We start from the raw sequence: 22,325 nt of genomic DNA on the forward strand, positions 1-22,325 counted from the left end.
GACTGAACTAAACATTCCGTGTCAGATAATGTGGTTTTTAAAAAGATCTTCTACCTGAAAGTTACAGTAAGTACAGTAATTAACGCTGCAGATATTAAATACCCACGTAGCATAGATTAGTATTTTGTAATAGGCAGATACGCCAATGTTTACTGCACTACGAAGTACAACTGATATAAATGTGCAAGCTGTGAAATGAGAATCCCATTTTCCGTCCACTTACTCAAATGCTATTCTTGTGAATTGGGTTCTTGATCTTCATCGCAACCCTTGGTCTTAAAGCCAACATATGAAGACAGAATATTGCCATAAAGTTCAGTATTTATTCAAAGTGTATATTCTGAGTTAATGGCTTTCCAACTTTATGGATGTAGGATTGGTGTTTCAGCATTTGTTGTGTACCATAACGCAAAGACTGCAAAGCAATACCACTTATGTTTACTTTATTAGTACACCAACGTCCTACAAATTTTAAAAAGTAATTAAACATTATTGAAGCAAGCATTAAACGCAGCCCTTCAGCCTGAAAACCACATAAAATTGATTTTAAAAATAAATCAAACTGTAGCAATTGCCAGCCTCCAGTATAGCCCCCAGTAATTTACACTTCTTCATTCTGAAAGTAAGAGCTGGGAAGGAAAAAAAAAAAAAATAGACTGAACTTGTCTGCATCAAAGATGTCTTTACCACTATTACAATGTAAAACCACCCTGCTTGACTTCAGATAGAGAGTTCCCTAATTGAAGGATTTAATTCCTACTGCTGTTCAATAGCAGTCAGTATTGCTACAGTTAGGGTAAGGTAATCTTCACAACTAGCTGTGCATTTCTGTACTGATTTTGTTTTCTGTAAAGCGTACTGCTAAGATTTGAACTGCAATGTTGTGACGTACTTGAAACCATGCAATAGTATAAACCAGCCTCAACGTTCACGTAGCATTGCATTTGCAATGAAGGGGCTAAATAAACTAAGAGCTGCATCACTTAAAGAACATAGTGCTATACTAGGTTTTAATAAGAAAATTTAGATACAGAAAAAGTAGGGTATGAAAATAGTGTTTTCCTTCTTGCATTATAACTAAATTACATTAAGGTTTTTGTCAGTCTCACATATTACATTTAGACTCCCTTATTGATGGAATGGAAAGTATTCACATGTACATGATCATCCAGGTGTAAACTTGCACACATTAACAGGGAGTAGCTTTGTAGAGGATTATGACAAACCTTTACAGATTAAATGAGGTATTGCACAGATTAATAAAAAAGCAAAAGGCAACAAAAATATACAGCAAATTGGTAGAACATTTACATGATAATTTTACAGAATCCATAGACAGAAAGTAGTGTTTAGTATATCATTCACCTTAAAAAATATATATATATAATAATATATGATCAATCATCCCATTCGTCATCATCCTCAAAGTCTTCTTCATCATCTTCATCCTCATCTTCATCTGTAAGACAGAAAAAAGCAAGTCAGTTGCATGCACCAATTTAACATGACAAAAGCGTTACTGATTTGTCCCACAACTTTCTGAGAACAGAACACTCAGTTCAAGGAGGTCACAACAATACATTTGTAATACTCTGAGATTTCTAGACATGACATTCAGTTTAGGTAGATTTAACTTTCACGATCTGTTTCCTTTCTCACTCCTTGCCCCAGGTAGGGAAAAAATGTATCTTGCTTTCTGCTATGAGAAAAAGAATCAGAAGTTCTTATTTAACACTTACTACTTATTACTCTTACTTAGAGAATCTCAGAGTGACCAGCTTGTTCCAGACTGGTTTTTAAACTTCAGGGACAGATTAACTTCTGAACTGTAAGAACTGCTTCCCCAAGTTTACTACATAACAGGATTTCTGTTTACTGTACAGGCAGATAAAAAAAATAAATTTATGAAGTACATTCCTTTGTGGTTACTGGAACATTCTAAAATATGTAATGCATACCAACATCAATATTTCTTGTTAACGTTATTGAGCCTTCCACTATTGTTAATATGTATCACAATTTAAAAATTGTAGCCTGTTAAAATTAAACTTCTTATTTGTTGGGCAAGAGCATTTCCTTCCCTGGGTAAATGCTGTATCAGCCCCCTTCTGGTAGTCATCACAGAACACCAGGTTGGAAGGGACCTCAGGGATCATCTGGTCCAACCTTTCTTGGCAAAAGCACAGTCTAGGCAAGACGGCCCACCCTGCCCAGCTGCATCTTAAAAACGTCCAATGTTGGGGAATCCTCCACTTCCCTGGGGAGATTATTCCAGTGGCTGATTGTTCTCATTGTGAAAAATTTTCCTCTTGTGTCCAGTCAGAATCTCCCCAGGAGTAACTGGTACCCATTAGCCTCCTGCATCGTCTTTTCCATGTGACTCCTTGTAAAAAGGGAGTCTCCATCTTCTCTGTAGCCACCCTTTAAATACTGGAACATGGCGATAAGGTCTCACCTAAGCCTTCTTTTCTCAAGGCTGAACAAACCCAATTTAATTCACGTAAAGTACCAAAATTGGAGATCACTATGTAGGGCTTCAAATCAACAAACTATATCGCATTTAGTCAAACTGTTTGCAGATTGCAAGCCCAGTTTTGGTACAAGACAAACTCTGGAAGAAAAATGTATCAAAGCCTAAACAGCAGAGATGTAACCAAACAGCTGCACTGCAGCTACTGAACTGCGTTTATTACAAGCTGGTAGTTGAGAAACGCAAATCCTCTTGCAGCCTTATTCTTCCCAAGAACTTAAGTATGAAAAGTTGATTCAGCACTAGTATGTGACTAGTTAAGTAACACTACTTATCTAATTATTATCCAGCAGGTGGCATCCAAAGCACACTGGAAGCCAGAGTTTTAAGAGCATGAATCTTTGCAAGAGCTTTGGCTTCTAGAAACAGAAAGCATTAAAAGCCTTCCTTCCAAAATATTTTGATAACTTATTTCATCAGACATCTAGTGGATAAAAGTAAGTTAGTCCTACAAAAAAAAAAAAATCTTTATAGGGATATTAACCTTGACTAGTAATTTCTCATTCAGTATTATTGCGAACTACTATACAATTCAAAGTAGCACGAAGTAACCACTCAGCCCGTCACTATGGGTCTGCCTGGAGCATTCCGTATTGGACTATATGCTGAAATCCATGCTTTCTTCCAACAATATTTTACGCTGAGTAGAAGTGTTAACTCTTGAAAATCTGACACTGTGAGGTCAGAAAGATTCCATCAGACTCACCTGAAGAATGAATGGCTTTGCTCCTTTTCTGCATAACTTCCATTAATGCACCCACAATTCCTGAGGTGGGTGCAGGTGTAGGCGGTGCACTCTCCTGACCATCAGATACCTTGGAAAAAAGGACACATTAGAAAGATGCAATTAGCAAACAGAACCCGTGTATTTCGAGACAAACTTCCTTATAAGATTAGCGAGTTTATTTTCAGGCAGAAGGAAGAGCGAAATTGCAGTTTGTTTCTTTAGTTCAAGCTAAGTTTTTGTTTATAAAAAAGTCAACTTTTCCTCTTTTGTCATACAACACAACTGTAGTCCACACTCAAGATTAAATAGTTCGTCTCTGATTATCATGAAGTGAGTGTGCAGCTGAAGGAAAGCTTCTTAACATGGTTGTACAGACACGATTTGTGTGGTTGCATAATCATTTGTTATTTTATCCTTGGTACATACAACAGAATATTTTTTCTTGTTTGGGTTTGTTAACCAGGTCTGCTTTGGGCTGATAATCCCTTCTGAAAGTAGTAGACTTTGATGCTGCAAACCTGTAATGGCAAATAAATATTAACGTGCCCTCACGCTTTTTGTATCAGAAGCCTCAAGTGCAAGAGACTGGCCAAAAAAAAAAAAAAAAAAAAAAGTACCTACAGGCAAAATTATTTTAAAGATATTCAGTGACATCAAGAAGAAATGCTAATAGTAATAGCCAGAGCTGCAGCAGAAACAGCAGAGGCATCCCTCACAAGTGGCACTTTTCTAGACACAGGCAGCCACTTTCTTAGAAGCCTTAGTGTTTGCAGAGCACAGGACCATTTTAAGATGGAAAAAAATACAGTAATAATAATAAAAAAAAAAATCTAGTGTTTGCCTCCAGTACCATCACTGCTGAACTCATCCCCTGCAGTTGCTTAGATGTTTTTACTGAAGTATTAAGGAGACCAGCAATCTTTCTTAGTTCTTGCAAAAGTTCTTTACAGCTGCAATACTGTGGTATCATCACTTTACGAGTTACGCTTAAAGCTTTACTGAAAAGTGAGAAATGAGTTCAAAACAGGGACAATTTCATGCTAATACTCCCCTAGAGCGAATAAGCGTTCTAAGCATTTTCTCAGTACTACCATTTAAAGTATCACTTTGAAAAAACTCTAAAAGTTATGATACAGCCTGAAACAGCCACAAGTTACTCTTCACACTGCAATACTGCATCCATTTGCAAGTCCCAAGGGGACGTAGATGAGAAACAGCTTTTACTCACGGATTTCAGCTGTATACCCTGTCGTATCTGGTCTAACAGTGCATCTCTTCCTGAGCAGGACACTGGTCGACTGTTCTGTTCTACTTTCTTTAACTGAGCTCCTTCTCTGATTTGATCCAAGAGTGCTGCTTTGTTTCCTGCAGGAACTGGAAGCTGGTGATCAACCTCTGAAGGAAGGCCTGGTGGTGGAGGAGGACCAGGAGGGGGTGGAGGAGGTGGTGGTGGTGGAGGAACAGATGACCCACTTGCCGGTGGTGGTGGTGGTGGAGGAGGGCCGGATGGTGCAGATGATGAATGCACTGGTGGTGGTGGAGGATACATCCTGTTTGGAGGAGGAGGGGGCACTGTGGCACCAGGTCTAGATGGAGGCGGGGGTGGAGGTGCTGCTGTGGGAGCTCTTGAAGGAGGTGGAGGTGGTGCCCCTCGGCCCCTAGCAGGGGGAGGAGGAGGGCCCGAGCTATGGGGAGGTGGTGGTGGAGGTGGAGGGGGTCCTCCTCTGCACGGTGGTGGTGGAGGTGGGGCTGAAATGAAACAAAACAATTTACAATTACATGCTACTCAATACTCCTAAGTCTTTTGTTGGAGACTAGCGGAAAAAATAAAAAGGCTTTGCCTTGCCTTTTGCAAGGATCTCTGTGCCCGTGCAAATTGTACCAGTTCTGGATTAAGTTGAATATAGCCGAATATAAGCTATGCTTATATTAATGCAAACCAAGTTGACTATAAGTCCCTGTGTCTGTCATGTATTTTCAAGTGCAACACAAAGACTAACTAAAGTCACAAAACAAGCTTGGTCGTTAATTTTGGTTTGGTCCTATGGTAGTAATTTTCCTCATAATCCAAGCGTAGTGTTTCAATTTCTCATCACAAAATGTAGAAAACTTTCAAAAGAATCCTCTAAAATTTTATTGAGCTAGGACAGAAGGCAAAAGAAAGATATTTTAGAAAATACACTTAAAGTGAAATACAGAATTTCCACTTTGTGGAATCTATCCATTATTTTATTAGGGAATTACAGGATGCAAATATTTTTTGAAGCATCATCTTCTAGTAACAAAAACACCTATTAATGCATTACGATGCAGCATAAACTGATTCTTAGTCCCTTTTCAGGAAGATTAGTTCCAATAATATCTTTATGGAAGGGACCATAGAAAGGAAACAACTTCAGGGCTATCTCAATGCACAGGATCATTTCTATATGAAGTGGCCTTGAGATGTACTTGCTCCGCTAATGGCATTTTAAATAGCACCATTTCATTTCCTCTTCCATTAAGCATCTAATGGCTTATGGTACTTTAGGTTGTGTGGTTGTTGCACGTAACTACTTAATAATCCAGGTGCCGTCATACAACTAAGAAAATTCACATTTTATTTCATATGCTTTAATAATGAAAAGGGTATTACACTCAAGAAGATACCTCTTTACCTCTTCTATTACATCCTTCCTGCTAAATGCTGATAAAGTAGGCTGTCTGCACTGGAATAGAGAGGGGACGTCCCTAAAAAAGGGATTTTGAGGAAGCAGGAGACACTAGTGCCTCAGTGCCTCCTTCCCTGCTCATCTGAGAGAAACATCCCCCTCCTAAAATCATGCGTTATGTTCTTAAGTTCCACAAATTGCTCTGTTTTTTCCCATCCCTTCAAAAGAACAACATGGGCAGAAGCTCCTCTCAAACTTTATATATTTTGCAAGAGACATACTGCCAACATTCTTGATTTTTTTAAAAATCACCACTTTTTGGTTACACATGACTGTAGCTTCCTTTTCGGCCACTGGAGGACAGTATTTTCAAATATAATTTACTCGGCAAGCACTACAGACAGTTATTCTGTATTTTACCGAAAAGATATATAACATAGTCATGTTCCAGAGTCTGTAGTGTCTGTAGATTTTGAACACAAGGTTTAAGTTTTCCTGTGGGGGAAAGGTTTTACTTGCATTGTATACAGAGAGATGTGCCACATCCAATCTGTGGAAATAAGAGTTCAAGAGCTTTTATAAGGCTTGTCTGCACTCAGCTGGAGTGAAATGAGGGAGGAGAGCAAGGCGGGAGCACCATTACCTCATCCACACTCCCTTCCCCCCCAACAGATGGTACAAGCAAAGCAAGAAATAATTTACTTTTTTTTATAAACGCACATTAATCTAAACATGGCTATTAACAAAAAAAAGTATGTAAAATCTTCTATTGATGGTACTGCCACTAAAAAAAAAAAACAACCCCAACAACAGTACCAAAAACTAGGGGAAGGGCAGGAAAAACAAGAAAGTAACTTCTATCTGAGCAGAATAATGTGTCTGTAACTCTCAAGTCAACATCTAGCAGGGTGAATACGTAAGCACAGAAATTCTTGCAATAGAACACAGAAAAATGTGTTTCAGTTGAGAAAGAACACTCCAAACAGCAGTCAAGCCTACACATCAAATAACATAATTGCAGGTAAACCCACTGAAATACTGGAATATTTTATCTACCTCTATCCAAAAGCACAGAGGTAGATTATCATCATGCATGTTAAAGACGAGGCAGCTTTTCTTTCAATTGCATACATGCAGGTGGCTGTAACTTGAAGTTAACGCATACATAATAGAAAAATAGGCATTTTTAAAGTATTTTAAGCTAGTCATAAGACTCCAAAGACAAGTCTTCTCAATCCAATTTTATGGTCAGTCCTCTGGGATCAACAACTCTGTAAACATTTAAACAGAGTTAAGAAACGGACAGATTTCTTACTGAGAAAAAAAAAATCATAACTGAAATTTTGCTCGAAATTATACTACGAAGTTTGACTATAGTTTTTAGTATTGCAGTCAAACAGATGTGCACTAAGGTTTCTCATCTAGGAAAGAAGTCACACAGCAGCATAAGTACTTTGAAGCATATGCTCAGATGCCAGCTCAAATACATACCGCTCCACCGCGGGGGACCTAAGGAATAAATGTAACAAGTCACTGTACCCTGAATCTGTATCTCTTCAGTCACTCAAACAATTTATTCACTAGTTTCAAACTGCTATAATTTCAACGGCATTTATATCCTGTTCCTCTTGAGAAGCGTTCTAGGCAAATTTTTGAAAGTTTGACATTGGCAGCGTAATGTTCAGACTGACTTGCTATGTTCCACTAGATAATGCATCAGCCTACTCAAAAGTAATACTTTTTACTTTAAATTAGAAAAAAAGACCGTTTTTTCTTCTTAAAATATTCATATAAAATTTGCAGGCCTCTAGCTGTTGCAAGGTTCATTACACAGCGCTGACAGCGTAAATGGGCACCACACATACATCTGCCAGACATGTGCCACTACTATCACTGACAACAGAAATATAGATAGGATTTTAATTTATTTATAAGATCGAGGTTATACGATAAATATGTAACATACACAGTCTGAAAGGTCTATATGCAATATACTGCATAGTATAGCTTACAGTCAGACTAAGTGTTACTGGAAATTACTGACACAAATAAGATCCTTATTCATTAGGGAACTCTCATGGGTCAATGCATCAACATTTTTACATAGCATATAGTATACAGAAACATCATGAAATCTAATGCAACTGCGGTGATGTGAAGTCCAGAGAAGAGAAACAAAAATTGCTCATCACCAACAGCTCCTACGCTAATCCTTAAGGCAAAAAATGCCCTGCTAATTTTTATACGGAAATAAGAAGAATCCCACCTTGTCTGCGCAGTTCATTTTTAACAGCTTCCACACCTCCTGTTTTTTCAATGAAATCATATATGACCTTTGAAGTTTCTTTGTCTTTTAGTTGAGCCTCTGAAATTCCACACATATCAAACAGGTTTTTCAGTTCTGGGTCTAAGTTGTTCACCTGCAAGCCAGATACATTGCTTTTAAGTAGCTTGGAAGAATTTTTAAAAATATCATTTGTATTAGCAAAAACCCCACAAACCATGTAGTTAAAAGGAAGAGCAAAGCCAAAGACATTTCTCTGGGTTGACCTTTCAGCCAGAAAAGACTATTTTAGGACAAGTCAGTACCTTGCACAAAAAGTTTTGCATGTCTTCCCCTATTCCCTTCTACTCCAACATGTCTTTGAATCATATTATAAAAATCACAGTTTATAACTACTTTGATATACAATAAAGTTTACTTAATGCTGATCTTCACAATTTACATTAAAAAGCCTCTAAAGCTTTTAATTATTCAGTGTCTAGAATAGCTTCTTAAATTACTTACATCAAAACCTGTGTTTGGATCCCAACCAACATGTCCAATGTGTCTAAAAAAGAAAAGTGCATTTAATCAGCATAAAAAGGACCTTGTTAACTACAATAACAGGACACCAAGGTAACTAGAAATTACTACCAGCTTCTACCTCCAGGCTTATAAGACACTAAGCAATTTTTATTTCTTAGTGCCCCGCTTGAGAACAGAATAGTAAAACTTCTTTTACTCCCACTTTTTGACTTGTGTCAAAGAACCCAAGTGGAGAAGTTATTTTGCCCCCTTAGGTTATGGTCTCTGGCAAAATAGGAAGGCTCCATCCCACCCTGTGCTATAGTATATTGACGGTGATGGAAGGACTGCACAAAGATCAAGGGAGACCAAGTCTGGCCATATACAGTAACTGGACTTCACGCTACTGACAACGTCTTGAGGGTCATGCAGCTGGAAAACCACCTCTTCCCTACCATCGCTGTTTGTTCTCTCCTCACCCTTCTTCCATTCACTTCCTTCTTTCAACAAAAAGTCAGGACTGTTTTGAGTTGCCATCTTCCTAAGCTTCTAGTAGCCATTTCATGTGTCTACTAAAGTATTATTTGACGTGATGCTATAATGAGCTAAAAAGACAGAAGAGCTCGTGCCCCTCCAAGCTACTTCATGCAGCTGCTGTTGGCTACAGAAGACAGAACACTCCATGTTCTGGGTTTCTTTTTGCCAACGGCCAGTTCTAGAAACACAACGCAGTCTTCAGGAAGTCCAATTCAAAGTTTTAAAAATACCAGGTGAGCCATTAGTAGCCAACACGGTCTAGACTAAGCTTGTCAAATTACAAGGACCGTCGCGCTGTCCTTATGCAGTACCTTGCACAACAAACCTTATATTCTTGCTTGGGTCTGTTAGTACCACCAACAGCACAAGTTTTCTTTCTTAATGAGATTCCTGAAGCTCAGTGATCCGTTTTGGTCTTGGTATAACTATGATTAGTTAACTACTTAGTTTGAGGGGCAAGAAGAAATCTGGTTTAAAGATTGTATTACGCTACAGAAAAGGCAAAAAACGGGAAGCCCTCTGTTTTTCCTAAGTTTTTAAATGCCTTTCACTGCCCAAATATAGGATGATTTATTGATTACAGAATTCTAGATGTTAAGCTACAGCTTGTTTAACATAAATTCGACACATATTTCCTAATACATAGTCTCGTATCCAATTGTAATGTATTAACTGGCATATGGAAATTGACAGAAGTTTACCAGCAAACACAATCTTACCCGTGTATCTCTGATCTGTGCAATTCACGATGCCCTTTTAAGAGTTTGTGAGCATACGATGCAGAGCTTAGTGTACTTTACTGATATTAAAGTCTACATGGATTAGTATTAGCATTATTTCTCATTTATTTTTCATCTTTCAGAGTAAAATAAGTTACTTGTATGCATTCACTGTAACACACTGTTTTCAAAGGTCTTTTCAATGAAAATGCATACTTATCAGGTAGCTGCAACTGTTATGTTATTTAAAAGAACATATACAGCAAAAAGTTATATTAATGTTAAGTGTAGTTTGATTATTTTTTTCTCAGAACACTGGAAGTCCACATCTGTCTAACAGAAGGCATTTAAAAATTGTACCTACTGATGACAACTTTGATTAGGCATAAACAGTGATAGTGTTGGTCTTCACCAGTATCACAGCTCAAGCTACACACAAGTTATCCTACTGGCATGTTTCTTTAACACCACCAAACACCAATTCCCATATGTATGTACAAAACCAGCAATTAAAGTATCTTGCACAGTAAGATGACACTTAGCTGCACTCTACAGGAAACTTAACTAGACCTTAAGCTGAACAGAAGAGACTTTCAATCTTCTTTTGCAAAGGTTCACCACTTAGGATTTAATGTTACATTTAATGATATGGGAACATATCTTTTGTTTCAACTTCATTAAATATTTTATCATCTTATTCTGAGCTTCTCTAGGTCTTTAATATTTTATGAGTGCACATAGTGTTTTGCAACGGTCAGAACCTAAGAGACATTATAAACAAAGTCTCAAAGTCATTTTATATCTGCGCTGCTGCACAGCCCCTTCCACAAATTCTGATCATAGGTAAAACACAGTAATGGAAATTATTATTTGCAACTTTGTCCACATATGCTGAAGTCTGCGTCAGTAGAGCTACAACAGTGACCAGCTACCAATCACTATTCAATTTTCTTTCTTTCACTCTTCCTCCTTTTCTGCATTTTTCAGTTTACGTGACATTAACAGATGCAGCACTTCACTGATACGCAGATCAGAAAGAACGTGGTTGATGTCTGAATTGTCTCAGCACAGTCTGGTTAGGGAAGCATTTTATCGCATTTCTCCTTTAACTTTCTGTCCACTAGCCCATTCTACAGAGCACTCTCTCAAAACACTGTGCAGTAACATTACTGTAACTGATAATAGCAGCATTACTTTTATGGAGTTTTATTCTGGGAAGGCACGTCAGTGGAAACGATGCAAAGTAATGGTTCAAAAGAACAAGACATGCACTTGGCATGTAAACCCCGCACTGGTTTGCTAATACTTCACAGAAGCTGATCTTTCCAGTAACTAACTCAAGCCCTTTAAATTCCTGTTGCTTTAAGCAAATAAAGTATGTTTATTTTAAACGGCAGAAGATTAAAATACCAAATTATAGTTCAGGAAAACAAGAGTTAATTCAGTAAACTGACCAAACCCAAGTTTCATGAAAATGAAGCTTAAAATGATACATCATAACTATTCTAAAAGATTGAAGACACATAAGAAACAATATTCAAAAAACCCAACCCATTCCCAAGAGGTATAAGCATGCACATATACTTTCATCACAAGATATGGGTACTAGTAGCCTATATACCAGGAATAAGTAAGTTTGTAAACAGAAAGCCAGAGCTAAAAATATGGCTTTGTCATTTCTGCTGTTACGACAAGTCAGGAGCCGCATGTGTACGTTGTATGACGAAGCACAGCTCAGCAGGCACAGCTGTAAGAATGACAGTGTTAAAGAGTTGACCGTTGAGGATAAATATGACTCCGCATGGAGCTGACCACTTCAATAAGACACTTTTATGCAGCCAAATTGTTTTCTAAACTATTTTAGGATAGCAAGTTACTTTTTGTTTATAGTTGCAGTAAAACCCTCACCTGTGTATAAACTAACTTGCTATAAAACCCTGCACCATTCCAGCTAGCATTCCCTGTAGTTCAGGTTACACACAACAGTCACACATTTAACTCTTGAGCGTCTGCAAGTGTAACGGACAAAAAAACCCCAAAAAAACCCAAAAAAACCCACCAAAAATAAACCCCAAACTCAAAAAAGTCCTTACTGGAAATTAGATGGCGTTCCAATATCTGCCTTTGTCAATCTTCTCTTTTTAGTTTTTCCTTTCTTCTTTTCTTTGGTATATGAAATATTGTTGACTTGTGGAGTATAAAATCTGTTAGTTGTAATTTCCGGGTTTTTGATATCAACAGTTGCCATTGGTAGATTTGGGCCTGTGAAGGTAAAGTACAAGATTTTTACTACTGTGTTTCAACAAAGACATATTTAACCTACAATTTTATTATTTTTTTTTTTGAGTGGCAAAATACTTGTACTGTAGCCATAGTCCTCTGTGCCACATGCATCTGGCTGGGTTCTGGATGTCAGAAACATAAACTAAGTTATTTGCTGAAGAAAAAAACAAAACATGTTGCTAGAGCAGAGCAACGGCAGAAAGATTTTCTAAATTAGAATTTGATTTTTGCAAATTTGGCCAAGAAAGTAATTTGAAACTAAAGAGCTTTTACGTGCTCAAATCACATGGAAGAAGACACACTAAGGTTCAGCACAGTTACAATCCTAGACAAGATTAAAGGAATGCCACAAACAGTAAGAGCCATCATGCGATCACCTTGGCAGCACAATAAACTGATCTTAAAGGAGAGGGAACCTTTGCTTACTAAGTCCCAAGTGGGAACACTTTCTGCCATCGCACACAGAACTAGAGCATCACAAGAACTTCAGAAGGCTGCTCTGGACACACTACTGTCTTCAAATACTTGACGGTATCTATGGAGCTATTCAGGATTTCTTATTTCTTATACTTTGACACGTTTGCAAAAGCCCCAGATAAGAAACAAAGCTTGAAGAGCAGTGACAGTGCAAACAGCACCAGAAATAGAAATTAAACACTCACATTATGAATTATGTTCTCAAACCTTGTTCTTCATTATACTCTCATTATTTAAAATGCACCTGAATTATACTCACGCCAATTTTAGCATTTTAGTATGCTATTACTTGCGTGATACTAGCAAATAAGTACACCTGGCAAGTTTTCCACTCAGGCTTTTTCAGTTCTGACAGAAGATAACCCTTGACGTAAGTGATAGTAGTATTTAAACACTAAGAAGCAGTTTATGCATTTTTCATATATTTATGCACACACACGTATTAAAAGAAACCTGCAAAAAGGATAAGCGATCTCATTCTTCCAAAATAGAAACCAAGCAGTCAATTTAGGACCAGTTTGGCCAGAAATAGTTTGAAAAGCATCCTCTGCTCTGCTGTGAGTTACTACCCAATGCTTAGCAAATCAATTAAAATAAGACTTGGGCACACAGTCTTAGTGGGCAGATGATAAAAATGTCTAGTTAGACTTTGATAAATCTGAACCTTTTTTGACATGTTTTGTAACTGTATTTTGTATGGATAATTCAAAATTCTCCTAAGTATTCTGAAAGGACCAACAAGCCTTAGGTTTCACAGACTAAAGTCCAAATCAGAAAGGAGAAGGAGACAATACAATAGATAAACTCCAAATGTCAGCTCTGTTAACTCCTCAGTGGGAAACACCTAGCACTGGCCAGAACAAGAAACAAGAACAGAAACACGACACTGGGCTAGACAAAACTCATCTAAACCCATATGACAACTCCTACGTTCCTGTAGGAGTCTTAAAGAACAAGATTTGAAACTGCATTGAAACTACAGGAAGAATTTTTAAAGTGCTTTCTGCTAAGCAGAAATGCTTTTATCTAGAAATGTTATAATCTAGACAACTGTCCTTTGAAAATACCAAAAACCAAACTGACCACATACAACCAACCAAAACCAATCTGTACTGTTAGTTACACCTGAAGTTAGCATTAACTCACCAACTGCCAAATACTATCAACTCAAAACTTAACAAGTGGAGTTCAGTAAATCTTCAGGTTTAATTGAAAGTTACAGTCTTAATTTCATTAGATTAGAAACCAAAACCACTGTAGGAGTTTTTTACCATTTTAATCTTCTATTATATTTTCTCACCATTACAGTGATATTTGTAGTTTCAAAAACTATACTGAGGTTCAAAAAGAAACATGTACCCTAGCACTTCTAGGAAGTTCTTGATATTCTTCTCACAATCCCTAACAGTCTTTGAAATTACACCATTTTGCAGGTAAAATCATAAAGTAAACACACACGGTTTTAACCATTTAAAGCAGCAGCCATTTGCAAACTGAAGTTTTATTCAGCTGAGCTGAAATTAAGGACTGATAGCCTGATGCTAATTCCTTGATACTAACAACGTTCATACCAGAGATCATAGCAAACTCTTGAAGATGAAAATTTTTCTTACCATCAGGTTTAGACCTTAGATGTCCACGAGGGATAAAAGAACCTTGGAAGGAATTGCACTCTTCTAGAACTGCCATATTTATATCCAGCAAAATTTTTCCCATCATAAGACATGCACCTTCCCTATCAGGTGTAGACAGCTCAATAAATGAAGATGAGAGAGGCATATAGAGCTCATCGTTGGGAAGTACCTGACAGTATAGTGGCCTTAAACATCCACTGTTATCGATATCTGTGACATCTTCAGAAGGTGCTCCAGAAAACGTAGTACAGAACATTTTGAGATGTTAATTCTACGAAAGTCTCTGTATTTTATTTAGAACCTCTCTAGGCATCTGTCCCAGACTACAGACAGCCCTACAATAAATGCAAACTGTTCTAGTTAACATCTGAAACAAAATTCTGCCACATGGCTCTTAAAGATTCCCTCATAATCTAATTCTCTGACAAATCCTTATTTCATCCAGAACTTCACTAAGAGGTCAGTTGAACGACAATAACTCTTCTTTATTTGCATAAAGAGACCTAGCTATTACAAATGAGTAGAACATAAATCCCAGGAAATTACAGACTAATACATTTTACATAACTGTTAATGCCAATTTGATTTTAATCCTGCAATTCTACAAAAAAGAAAAATAAATCTTAAATCCGTACTATTGAAAACATCACACAAAAAGGCAGAGTGCTTTTTCCATGCAGGTTCAACACATGCAGAAAATCCAGACGAACAAGCCCCACTAAAACAAAATTCCCCACCGTATTTCAAGCATGGATCATGTGAGGACAGAAATGTGACTGTTCTTGTTTTTCAGTTTTAAAGGTAATTATGCACTGATACCCAGCACACAAAAAGCAGGTGTTCCATTTTTTTTTCCCCAATAGAATTTCACTGCATATAGAGCATAAAACAAAAATTAGCTCATACTACAACAGTTGTTTTTTTTTTTTTCCCCAGTTACATGCTGATAGGATATATCTGCTCTAGACTGAATTTCAAATAGTGAAATGCAGAGTCTGTATAGAGCATAACCACCTGAGGCTATAAGCCATACCCTGACCGTGTCTCATCTCTGACTACAGAGGCATGACCACCCGTAGCTCTTTGCCAGCAGAGAGGCCAGGCATTATAGAATTTCACAGAATCCAAAAAGGAAAATGGACAGGTTGTGAAGGAGTATGTGGATGTCCCAGGGAAACAAAGCAGAGATGCGCAGGACTTTGACTAGTGATTATAAACCCGAAACATCTGGTATAAACCTATGTTTGCACGGAATATTCAGGATAAAAACACAGGACCAATGAATATAAGTTTAGTATGCGAGTATTTTTCTCAAAAAATGTTTCCTGACTATTTTAAGCACAAAAGTTTTTGCAGGCTTAGATTTTACACGTTCAGTTTTCTTAAATCTTATTTCTAATCACAGATAGCAAACTAGGCAAACAAATGGTTTGTGTTATTGTTGGTAGCATTTACAGTAGAGACAAAGGCTAAATTTTTGTGGTGGGTTGCTGTTTTCCTTCCCACCTGCTCTGTAGATATTGCTAGCAGGGCTGCACTGTTCAGGTGAGCAGAAGCAAATGTCACTTAAGCAGCAGAGCAGTTAAAACCTTCAGAAAGCTCAGAGAAGCTGGTAAGAATAATGGGTGGTATTACTTCGGTTGCTTCAAAACTAAACAACCCAGACTCAGTTAAAGGAATAGATACCAAAAATGCCTGGTCTAAACTGATGATTGCCTCAACTTCCTCAAAGCTTAACGTTTACGAAAAAGAAACAGTACTTTTTTTGAGAAGTATTCCACAGGGTGGTGGGGTGGGCTTTATTGGGATATAAAAAGATATCAGCAGTTCCCATAATTCAGGATTAGTTATGGACTACCTATTTTGGTGACCTACTGAGATAATTGGATGTCTTGGTTAGTATAAATTTAAGACTACCTCGTCAGGTCATAAGGGGACCTCAGATGATCAGCTGACTATACCCTTGCTCCAGTAGCAAACTAACAGATACAGTGATACGACCTATGCTCCGGACCGCCAATAGAAATACCACAGGAGAAATTCTTTTTTAACTTCAGTGTGAAATCAGAACTACAAAGACTCCAAACTTGATGTTCATTGATATGCTTTTTTCACTTGATTTTAGAATAGATGGTAAAAAGTTTTTTGATCATATTTATACATATTTTTGACTCCTTCCATCCATTTAATGAGAGGATCTCCTGAGCAACCTGTATTTTCATGCCAGTGAGATGTATTCCTGAGACGCAAACAAACCTTCATGCAAAAAAAAGTTTAATATTGACAAATACAGCCTTTTGGTCCTCTGTCATATGTTACCTTACATGGTTAGCCAGGTACACTGAAATTGATTGCAAAGTACAAAGCTTTCTTCTCAGCTTAAGCTGAAGGGCCTCTGTCCTATTTGCAATGAAACATGTTCCTCCAAAAACATTCTTTTCGAATGCCAGCTAAGCCACAAGTCTTTCAAGCTACAACTAAACAAATACCAAAGAACAGAAACAAAACAAATATAACTAGCCTCCAGAATAAGAGTTTACTGCTTTTGCCACCACATGACTACCCTGAACAAGTCCAAAACAAAACTACACACAAACCATGACGGCAGTAGGAAAAAATAAAATGCAGTGATTCATGTAAAATGCTTACCATTTGGTGGGTCTCGTCTTTTTTCTGTTGAAAAAGAAAAAGAGATATTTATTCCTAGGTATTATGGAAAAATTCATTCTAAATTTCAGTTTCTAGTGAAGCTTTCAACAACCTTGAACTCATACTTAAGAATCTATTAATATCCTTAAAGCCTACTTGTGCAGTTGAAACAAAGCATTACAGAACAATAAAAACCCCATCTTAGATAATAAGCACCTATTTCAAGCAAGCAAACTGAGTAGGAGCATAAGGAAATAGCTACTGAGTTGGTTTCAGACATTTTGACTCCAAAGTAGAGGTGAAATATTCAAAGAGCAGCTGTTTTGGTATAACCTATCAAAGTAAGCTTTTGGAAACCTCATGCTTTCTGATTTCCACTGAATGAAACTATTCCTTCATTTTTATTTGAGATATAATTAGCACTTTTATATAGTATTGTTCTCCCACAAAACCTAAACCACATTATAATTATTTTGGGGTTTATGCAAAGAAACTAGGACACCGGGGCAAGACACTTCACCTATATTATCCCACAGGAAATAAATAATACAGAACAGAATTAGAATCACCTTAGTACTAATCTGGTACTCTATTTGCAGTGGCAAACTGTTTCACAGACCATGAAGAATTTGGCTCAATGATTGAAAATGTAGTTGTAAACACTTCACACCTCAGTACTCTCAGCCTGTAACAGGAAATCCTCCTTTAAAGGAGATTTCCCTCGTTATTAATTCCTATCCACCACATTTACTTACCCTACAACCCCCCAAAATGACACTTACCTACCCAGCAACTGTCCTTCAAAACCTCCAGTACACAGTTACCCTATCTGTGTACCTACACACACTCTTAAGCAGCAGTAGCCTTGTGGGCAAGCAGTCTGCCATCTCATCACACCAAAAAACATGGTTCTACAAGGAAGGCTGTACGTCACTCCCTTTCAGATCTGCAGTATCTGAAATCTAACTGGAACCCCCAAGAGTTTTGTAATAAGAATTTGTAACAGACGTTTCGCTTTTAAGCAAATCCCAGAAAAACTGCTAACTTCTTTTATTTTTTTCCAGACACAAACATAAGGGGAAGAGAGTAGGAGCTTCCACAGATGGTGTTGACCATGTCCTAGCAATATTTTTAAAACAAATAAATACACAATCCTAAATGTGCAAGGCACATCTGCCTCCTATCAGTCAGCTGATCTTCAGGTAGGAATAAAGAACCTGTCAAGGTCATGAAACGTTCAGGAGGAAGGTGACCAAAACCCCTTGAGAATCAACTTTTGCTGAGCAAGCCTTGTAAAGACAGACAGTTGCCTCTTAGCTCACGGCAGATTAGTTTTAGGCACAGAGGTAGAAAATCTCTGCAAGGGTGCCTCAGCAAAAGGTATCAGGTCTGAGGGGAGAAGATTTTTTTTTTTTTTTTTTAAAGAAGATTTTTGGCCAAATACTGTGTTTTCTCTTCCTAGAATATTCAGTTTAAGAAACCACTGTTGTTGTGTTGCCAAAAAAAAAAAAAACCACCCAAACCCCAACTCAACTTTTGGAACATAATTAGAGTTTTATTCAACAAGTCAGAGACAGCAAAGGGGAGCGCAGGACTGACTTCAAGTCATTTGGCACAGGATGGGAAGCTGGCAAAAGCGGAAGGTATTCATAGGAAGTGTTAAGTGGGCCCTGGGCCAAACCATGGGAATCCATTACAATTTTCATTAGAAGAAAGAGTTCAAAAGAAAAGATAGTGGAAATAAAAGCAAGACATTTTAAATGCTTCCTGTAATTTTTGCTGGGTATATAAAAGATTAATTGGTGGCCCAAAGATACTAGATCTGTTTCTGTGGTTCCCACTGCTGACTAGAAAATACGAACTCCTGCTCTGAAGTGCAGAGGACCAGACTGGAGAGTGGTGGATTTCTCCTTTTTTGAAAACGGAGATGCCTACTGATCCAAAACAGATCAACTTCACCAGCTGCCTATGTCCAAAAAACACAGCTCTTTTTAGTAAGTATTCCTGGAAACGAGAATGATCTCTGCTGAGACTTGAATCCAATGCAAGCTGAGCACTTCGGAGATGCCGTTGTCTCCCAGGCAGCAAAACCAAAAAGCTGTGCCCAAAGATTAAAAAGAAAAAAACACACATATAAAATATCCAGCTTGAGGCTTATGAAGTGCATTAGGACCAGGAGCTAAAAGCTTGTGGAGGAACAAGGCAGCTTCAGAAAGGGCTAACAGAGCTCCCACCCATGAGCTACGAGCAGTCCATAAAACGTTAGTCAAGAAGCCTCCTACTTCAGAAAGGCAGTTAAGACAAGCCTCTGTTCTACAAGTCTCTGCTGCCCTTTTATGGCTGACTGCTCAGAATGCAGAGGGGACACTGCTGTGTGTAAACATGTTAACACTCCCAAGGCAAGATAATAAAAATAAAAACTAATGGTACCTCCGTGCAAGAAACCCAAAGTGAGAATATACTATGCTGACAAGCACTGAGGAGAGAAACCTGCTTACCAGGGGAAGTATTTGGCATCAGTTTAAGTAGTAAATGGAGAGATTATTTACGTAAGTCTACCAGAGAAATTAACTCTGTTAGAAAATTAGGAATTTAAGATGAATTAAAAAAAATTAAGAAATTAACTATTAAATTATAGTAATTTCTTCTTAATCTAAGGTTAAGAATTTGAATTTAAAAATCAAAAAAAATAAAAAAATAATCAGAATTTAGCTAGATGAAAACCAGTCTGATATTAAAAAGATTAAGACAACACCACATCAATAATTGTTTCTCTGTCCTTCTCCCTCATTCTATTCTCTATTGGATATTTTGTACATTTGCAAGTTTTTGCACATTCTCTATTTGGAGCCAAACTTTCACCTCTCTGGAGCTCCAGATGCACTTACTCAGGAGTTGTCTGTATACTGGAGTGCATTTCAAGCCGAGTGAGGAAGCGCAGAATACCTCTTCTTGCAGCTGTTAGACAATATTTTGTGTACTAGGCTCAGCACCAAGACATAGCTTTGTGAACCAGAACTGCTGTTCTTGCTACCTTCCAACAACACAAGCTTTCCATAAGACTCCTGGAAAGGTCTCCTAGCAAGCCTTGAACTGTATAACAGGCTGCTAAGTGATCACATGGAGTACTCACTTGGGTTGAAAGCATGTCAGGTGGCATTGCCATGAAATGAACGATATTTTGGAAGGCATGAGAGTAAAAGTCCCATTAAAACAGAAAAGCATCAAAACTACAAGACTGTTACTTCTGTGTTTGAGAAGTTAAGACACATTAGAATACACAATCTATATATACATTATAAATAATATAGAACTTTTATATATCATTGATATTATATAAAAATGGCTTTATATAAGCATTTATAAATAAACACACACACACACACCAGCAGCAAATCAACTTTGACTTGGGCAAGTGCAAAGCCCAAGCATTTCAGAAGCACAATTAGATACAGTCGCATCAATGACAAATACAGAACTCCATCTGGTGGCTTGACTAAGGAATCTCATGATTGGTTTCAATCCTTGTTTTGCAGCTCTTAACAAGAAAAAAAAAAAAAGGTGGAGTTTTTTGTTTTAGTTTTTTTTTTTTCCTTTTTTTAATTAAAGTTGTCTTCAAGTTGTAAGTGTTTGGGGAGGGGGAGTTGTTTGTTTGTTAAAAGACAACGTACGGAGTAAGATAATCCTACAACATGAGTTTTAGCACAAACCCCAAGATATTATCTCAAAGATTAAAGAAGAAAAACTTCTGTGGTCCTGTAAAAAAAAAAAAACAAAACCAAACCCCCAAAAAAACGCAAACAACTATGTGGAAAGACAGAGGTGAACCTCTGTCCTGTGAACAGGAGGTTTGACTGAACCACCATTTTCAAACAAAGTTTGTTACGGCCAATAAGGCAAACATAGTTCCTCCCAAGTCATGTCTGTGCACTGTTAGCACTGTGTTTTAGACACCTAGTAGAATGAAACTTCAGGAAGAAGAGATGCAAGCTGATGCAAAATTACTTTTGCACAAGTATGAGAAACAATTAATGACACTTCTTAATGACCCCACTTCTCATAAAACCCTATGCACTTACTCTAATTCTGAGCAGAGGGAATCTTAAAGAAGACATTTAAGCTTCCAGAACAAATGTTCTCCACCTGAGTCACTGTACCGGAATGAAATCCCAGTGAATACATACAGATCACATAGGTTCCCAAGAATATTTGCACGGATGGCACTCCCATATGAGGGCTTCCTCCCTTTGTATCAGTCTACGCTGCACTGCTAGTGCAAATCAATTCCAGAATGGACGCAAGTCCACGCTACAGCTGACAGCAAGCCTGAGCATATCCCTGTGTTCCCAGCCCATGTTTTACATCACCTTATTCTTCATGGACATATGGCTGTCAGACAGGCAAGTTGTTTATGGGCTCCCTGGAAAAGGACCAAGACAAGATCTGCAGGAAGCCTGAGCTCCCTGTAAAACACTGACCATGTTCCTAAGGCATCTTGCAGCTGGCAAAAAGCATGCTGTGCTTCAGACTGGCCTGTGCTGCTAAGGAGAGTATAGGCACATTATGTCTCCTGTTCTTAGCCTCCGCCAAGATCACTAGTTTGGCATAAAAGATATTTCTCTACTAAACGCTGGACCAACGCCAAAAATTCATTCACATGAACTACTGAACATACCAGATGGTAAAATCTTTGTTACAATCCACTTGGGATGAATTTAAACAAATCAGTTATATACAGCCCAGAGCTAAAAAGAGGGTTTAGTCAAATGTGAAAACAGCTTACAGAAAGATTTCTAGTCTTCCCACTGACAGCTTACCGTTTTTGCTTCCTCCTGATCTATATTTTCAAACACCACAACCTTGTAGTCTCAGCTGACAAGGAAACTTACAGCAAGGGGCATCAAGTTGCATTATTTCAGAAAAATATTATTTTTGCACAATAGAGAAAAGAAGCACAGTTTAATAACACAATTGCTTTTAAATGTAAGTATGGCAATAGTGCCTCCAGTAGCTTTCAGACATAGAAGTAGTTTCCTGCCTCCCCCCAGAACAACATAAACAAGCCTGAATTTAAGATTAATTTGAATATTTACCAGATTTTCTCTGCCGTCGTCCAAGTAAATCTGTTACTGTTTTGCGGAATAGTTTAGCTTCTTCTTCATTAGCAAAATTAAGACCAACTTGACATGTCTGAAAAACATTAATATTCCCCCACCCATGACTAAGAAAATGTTTCAAAGGCTTTCTCAAATGTCTTCTTAGACCTTCTGAAGGTATAATAAAAAAAAAAATCATCACTGCAAATTTGGAACTAAGTCTTAGTGAAACAT

The 22,325-nt window shown here is 37.7% G+C and overlaps 1 protein-coding gene across 2 annotated transcripts in view; it reads right to left on the minus strand.

Moving 5' to 3' along the window:
- Positions 1 to 426: 426 nt before the first annotated feature.
- Positions 427 to 22,325, minus strand: part of WASL (WASP like actin nucleation promoting factor) — a 51,152-nt gene continuing 29,253 nt past the window's right edge. The window contains exons 4-12 of one of the 2 annotated variants that reach the window (XM_063323297.1): positions 22,089 to 22,185; positions 16,996 to 17,019; positions 12,046 to 12,214; positions 8,697 to 8,739; positions 8,175 to 8,328; positions 7,400 to 7,417; positions 4,486 to 5,006; positions 3,237 to 3,345; positions 427 to 1,459 (exon numbers count right to left, since the gene is read on the minus strand). In XM_063323297.1, coding sequence (XP_063179367.1) covers positions 1,398 to 1,459; positions 3,237 to 3,345; positions 4,486 to 5,006; positions 7,400 to 7,417; positions 8,175 to 8,328; positions 8,697 to 8,739; positions 12,046 to 12,214; positions 16,996 to 17,019; positions 22,089 to 22,185 — 1,197 coding nt within the window. In that variant the 3' untranslated portion in view covers positions 427 to 1,397. The remainder of the gene's footprint in view (positions 1,460 to 3,236; positions 3,346 to 4,485; positions 5,007 to 7,399; positions 7,418 to 8,174; positions 8,329 to 8,696; positions 8,740 to 12,045; positions 12,215 to 16,995; positions 17,020 to 22,088; positions 22,186 to 22,325) is intronic. The other variant, XM_063323298.1, reaches the window with a different exon arrangement.

Source organism: Chroicocephalus ridibundus, chromosome 1 (assembly GCF_963924245.1).
Source record: "Chroicocephalus ridibundus chromosome 1, bChrRid1.1, whole genome shotgun sequence".
Taxonomy (NCBI): domain Eukaryota; kingdom Metazoa; phylum Chordata; class Aves; order Charadriiformes; family Laridae; genus Chroicocephalus; species Chroicocephalus ridibundus.